At 41.0% G+C, this 5,127-nt stretch overlaps 1 protein-coding gene across 2 annotated transcripts in view; it reads left to right on the top strand.

Moving 5' to 3' along the window:
- The window catches only part of LOC107553551 (tax1-binding protein 3), a 6,375-nt gene extending 1,248 nt beyond the window's left edge, over nucleotides 1-5,127 (top strand). Inside the window, exons 2-5 of one of the 2 annotated variants that reach the window (XM_016235819.1) lie at nucleotides 496-574; nucleotides 990-1,030; nucleotides 1,131-1,208; nucleotides 4,969-5,127. In XM_016235819.1, the coding sequence (XP_016091305.1) occupies nucleotides 496-574; nucleotides 990-1,030; nucleotides 1,131-1,208; nucleotides 4,969-5,109 (339 nt within the window). In that variant the 3' untranslated portion in view covers nucleotides 5,110-5,127. Of the gene's footprint in view, nucleotides 1-495; nucleotides 616-715; nucleotides 794-989; nucleotides 1,031-1,130; nucleotides 1,209-4,968 lie in introns of both variants that reach the window. The other variant, XM_016235820.1, reaches the window with a different exon arrangement.

Consider the following 5,127-nt stretch of genomic DNA (forward strand, 5'->3'; position numbering starts at 1 on the left):
TTTGTTTATTGCTGAAGTGTGTTGAAATGTCTTCTTCTGCGTTCTACTGTACGGACGTAAATCTACTTTCCCTTCAGCCTGAGGCTTATTCATTTCACTTTTGCTGTGAAAAGGCTTTTATATTTGCCAAAAATAGAACTTTTTTATTTTAAAAACAAACAAGAAAGCCCTGTCCAGATTTTAAAAGTAACGCAAAATTAACGTAACGCATTACTTTCCATAAAAAGTAACTAAGTAACATAATTAGTTACTTTTTTATGGAGTAACGCAATATTGTAATGCATTACTTTTAAAAGTAACTTTCCCCAACACTGCTCATAAACAGCTGTGCCATAGGATCTATCTTAAATCCTAGTTAGCCGCTTACCTTGACAGTAGTTTTGGGCATCGTTCTCAGAAATGCTGCCTGTGTATATAGCTAACTACTTTTGAGACACATACTTAGTGTGCCTGCCTTATAACTCAGCTGTCTTGTTTTTCCTCTCTGTGTTTCAGCAACGAATTGAGATTCACAAACTACGGGATGGTGATAATTTAATATTAGGATTCAGCATTGGAGGGGGAATCGACCAAGATTCAAGCCAGAATCCTTTTTCTGAAGACAAGACGGACAAGGTGAAAAATCATGTTTTGTAAAATTATTTGGCATTTAGAGGGAGGCATTTTCCTCCTTTGTCTTTCAGAGGTGACTCTTCTAACTTTGTGTATGTCGCAGGGCATCTATGTCACACGCGTGTCTAAAGGTGGACCTGCAGAGGTGGCTGGTCTCAGGATGGGGGACAAAATCATGCAGGTGAGAGATCCAGACCTGTCAGCCATAATATAAGAAATGATTGTATGTGATTCCTCGCGGTGATGGAGAGTTTTGTTCAGGTCACAAAACCAAACGATTCCTGATTTTACTGAATGATCCTCCACTAGAGGGCGCTGTGGCATCATTATCTTTCTATCTTTTTTTTTTTTCAGCATTGGAGGGGGAATCGACCAAGATTCAAGCCAGAATCCTTTTTCTGAAGACAAGACGGACAAGGTGAAAAATCATGTTTTGTAAAATTATTTGGCATTTAGAGGGAGGCGTTTTCCTCCTTTGTCTTTCAGAGGTGACTCTTCTAACTTTGTGTATGTCGCAGGGCATCTATGTCACACGCGTGTCTAAAGGTGGACCTGCAGAGGTGGCTGGTCTCAGGATGGGGGACAAAATCATGCAGGTGAGAGATCCAGACCTGTCAGCCATAATATAAGAAATTATTGTATGTGATTCCTCGCGGTGATGGAGAGTTTTGTTCAGGTCACAAAACCAAACGATTCCTGATTTTACTGAATGATCCTCCACTAGAGGGCGCTGTGGCATCATTATCTTTCTATCTTTTTTTTTTCATTTAGGCCCAATCCCAATTCTCTACCCCTTAGCCCTTCCCCTTTCCCCTACCCCTCCATTTCGCACGTTCACGTGAAGGGGTAGGGGTGTCTCGATTCTCTTTTGGTTGGAGGGGTAGGGGAAGGGCCAGATTTTTCGGGACCACACTTCAAACAAAGGAGTATGAATTATCTCAGCGTAAACCGGCTTCAGGGGCAACATGGCTGCCCGAGCGAACTAAAAAGACACATAAATGTAAGCATTGTTGGCATTAATAAAGATTTTAACGAAGAATAATAATTTGTTTTATGTTACATTCAATCGTGAGTTCATATTTACGGTCATGTTTCTCAAAGAAGTGTTAGCAAAAATTCGCTGCTAACTAACGTCATATCATTATCGACTGCACGATAGTGCCACAACATATTTTCATGTCTGATCAGGGCGATAACCACCATAGACATTGAGGGGGGCTAGTCCCCCCAATAATTAGAAATCGCTTAACCCTTTTCTCAAATATTGCCATTTCGAGAGAGAGAGAGAGAGAGAGAGAGTTGCATGAATGCTTAAAAAAACTACGATTTTATCCTCTCGTTGCTGGAAAATATAATGCAGTATTTAAGTATTTAAATTGTTATTGTATGAATTATCTCAGCGTAAACCGGCTTCAGGGGCAACATGGCTGCCCGAGCGAACTAAAAAGACACATAAATGTAAGCATTGTTGGCATTAATAAAGATTTTAACGAAGAATAATAATTTGTTTTATGTTACATTCAATCGTGAGTTCATATTTACGGTCATGTTTCTCAAAGAAGTGTTAGCAAAAATTCGCTGCTAACTAACGTCATATCATTATCGACTGCACGATAGTGCCACAACATATTTTCATGTCTGATCAGGGCGATAACCACCATAGACATTGAGGGGGGCTAGTCCCCCCAATAATTAGAAATTGCTTAACCCTTTTCTCAAATATTGCCATTTCGAGAGAGAGAGAGAGAGAGTTGCATGAATGCTTAAAAAAAAAGATTTTATCCTCTCGTTGCTGGAAAATATAATGATAAAAGTCATGAGGCAGCGTTGACAAGTTTCTTTGCTCCTGGATGTGTGAGCTGCGCAACCTCCGATATGTGTGTGTCAGTAAGCAGCGCATTAATATAGAACGGTAATTAAAGGCTCTAATACACCAGTATAGATGTGTGTATTGTAGGAGCTAAATGACGTATGATGACGTGTGACGGCATAGCAGTGGTGTCCCAATTCTTTGGGGAATATTTTCACCCCTACCACTCGCTGCTAACTAACGTCATATCATTACCGACTGCACGATAGTGCCACAACATATTTTCATGTCTGATCAGGGCGATAACCACCATAGACATTGAGGGGGGCTAGTCCCCCCAATAATTAGAAATCGCTTAACCCTTTTCTCAAATATTGCCATTTCGAGAGAGAGAGAGAGAGAGAGAGAGTTGCATATGAATGCTTAAAAAAAAAGATTTTATCCTCTCGTTGCTGGAAAATATAATGTAGCGATTCAGTATTTAAATTGTTATTAATAAAAGTCGTGGGGCAGCGTTGACAAGTTTCTTTTCTCCTGGATGTGTGTGCGTGCGTGTGTGCGTGCGTGTCAGTAAGTAGTGCATTAATATAGAACGGTAATTAAAGGCTCTATTGCACACCAGCACACCAGTATAGATGTGTGTATTGTAGGAGCTAAATGACGTATGATGACGTGTGACGGCATAGCAGTGGTGTCCCAATTCTTTGGGGAATATTTTCACCCCTACCACTTGACATTCTGTTTCAAGGGACAAGGGGAAGGGGTATAAAATAGAATTGGGATTGGGCCTTAGTGATACTTAATACTTACACTTTTTTGGTTCACCCAAAAAAGCTAATTTCTGTCATTATTTACTCACCTACCGTCCTGCAGACTTCGGTTCCAACCGTTTTTGACGCTCGTAAATGTGGTGTGACAGATTGCTGTAGCGCCTCAGTTTAAGCGGCAACACGGAGCATGTTGAAAGATGCAATATAACTTACCAAAATGTGTCATCTCTCTTATAATCACTCACGGAAAGATGATTCCCGGTGTAGTTTTCAGCATTAGTTGGGAGAGTTTTTTTCCTTTAAAGGGGTGGTTGACTGCGATTTCACTTTTTTAACGTTAGTTAGTGTGTAATGTTGCTGTTTGAGCATAAACAATATCTGCGAAGTTGCAGCGCTGAAAGTTCAATGCAAACGGAGATATCATCTTTTAAAATTCTGTCAGTTTAATGCCTACAAAAACGGCTGGTGAGGGACTACAACGAGCTTCTTCCCGGGTGCGTGACATCACAAACCCAGATAAACCCCGCCCCCGGGAACACGCAACAAAGGGGGCGGGGCCATGATCTTTTAAAATTCTGTCAGTTTAATGCCTACAAAAACGGCTGGTGAGGGACTACAACGAGCTTCTTCCCGGGTGCGTGACATCACAAACCCAGATAAACCCCGCCCCCGGGAACACGCAACAAAGGGGGCGGGGCCATGCTGCACTGCTTTAGCGAAGAGAAAACTAGAGGTGCATGTAAAAATCTGTTCATATATGAATCGCGATTCTGTCTTCTAACGATTCTAATGGATTCACAAGTTTCAAAACCAATGTTCAAAAGCAGCGGTTCTCAATCCTGTTCCTCACGTCGCCCTGCTCTGCATCTCTCTCTCTCTCTCTCTCATTCAGATCGTCAGATCAGCTCCAACAAACTGTTCCATTTATACACTTATTTTCACATAGCTATGAGAAGCGTTATACATGGACGTGCATACGGTTGCTGTGCTGTATTAAAGCTTTAATCAGAATAAAACCGTATATTAAAAGCTAACAGAAGCAGTAGCATTTACAAACAACAGCGTATCTAAAAGTATGGGACAACAACAAACAAACATACCTTTAAGAGCAGTGCTTACACAGGTTCTGCTCAATCCTCTTCATTAATATTCTCTATGTCTCAATTGGGCTCAGATTGATAAGCAATATAGAGGTCGTCATTGTTTACAATACAACCGGAGCACATTCTGAGCTTGAGGGGCGGGATGTTCAGACGCGCTCTAGAGGCGGTTTAGCGAATCACAACACACTGAGCCAGCTGACCAATCACAGCCCATCGCGTATATCTGAAGGAGGGGCTTCATAAAAACAGGAAATAATCGAGTCGTTTGTCAGAGAAGGGACAGATCGGTGTGGAATAAAGGTAAATTATGTGAAAAATAATGCGTTTTTTAAAAAACAAAGCATAAACACATGTTAGACTGCACCCCATAAACACAACCAAGCCTAGAAAAAAACCCAGTCAACCACCCCTTTAAGAAAATCAGACAATCCGTATCGGAATCAGTATCGGCAGATGTCATTCTAAATAACTGGCTAATACAGCGAACATTGAACCAGACGATTTAAATGTTGTTCAAGCAAGCTTATTGGCTACAGAATTAGCCTGTGCCATGTAGTAAATGATGTGATTGCTAACAGATTGCATGCAAAGAAACTGCGCCATCTACAGTTTTATGACTGAACTAGATATTTATTTAAGTGTTTATTTTGTGCGCTTAATGTAATTTTTTCAGGTAAACGGCTGGGACATGACTATGGTGACACATGATCAGGCACGAAAGAAACTCACCAAGAAGAATGAAGATGTGGTCAGGCTTCTCGTCACCAGAAAATCCCTGGAGAATGCAGTCAGACAGTCCATGATGCAACACTAATGCAGAGCTAATCGAATG

The sequence above is a fragment of the Sinocyclocheilus grahami genome, unplaced genomic scaffold (genome assembly GCF_001515645.1).
Source record: "Sinocyclocheilus grahami isolate Dianchi unplaced genomic scaffold, SAMN03320097.WGS_v1.1 scaffold474.1, whole genome shotgun sequence".
Classification (NCBI taxonomy): domain Eukaryota; kingdom Metazoa; phylum Chordata; class Actinopteri; order Cypriniformes; family Cyprinidae; genus Sinocyclocheilus; species Sinocyclocheilus grahami.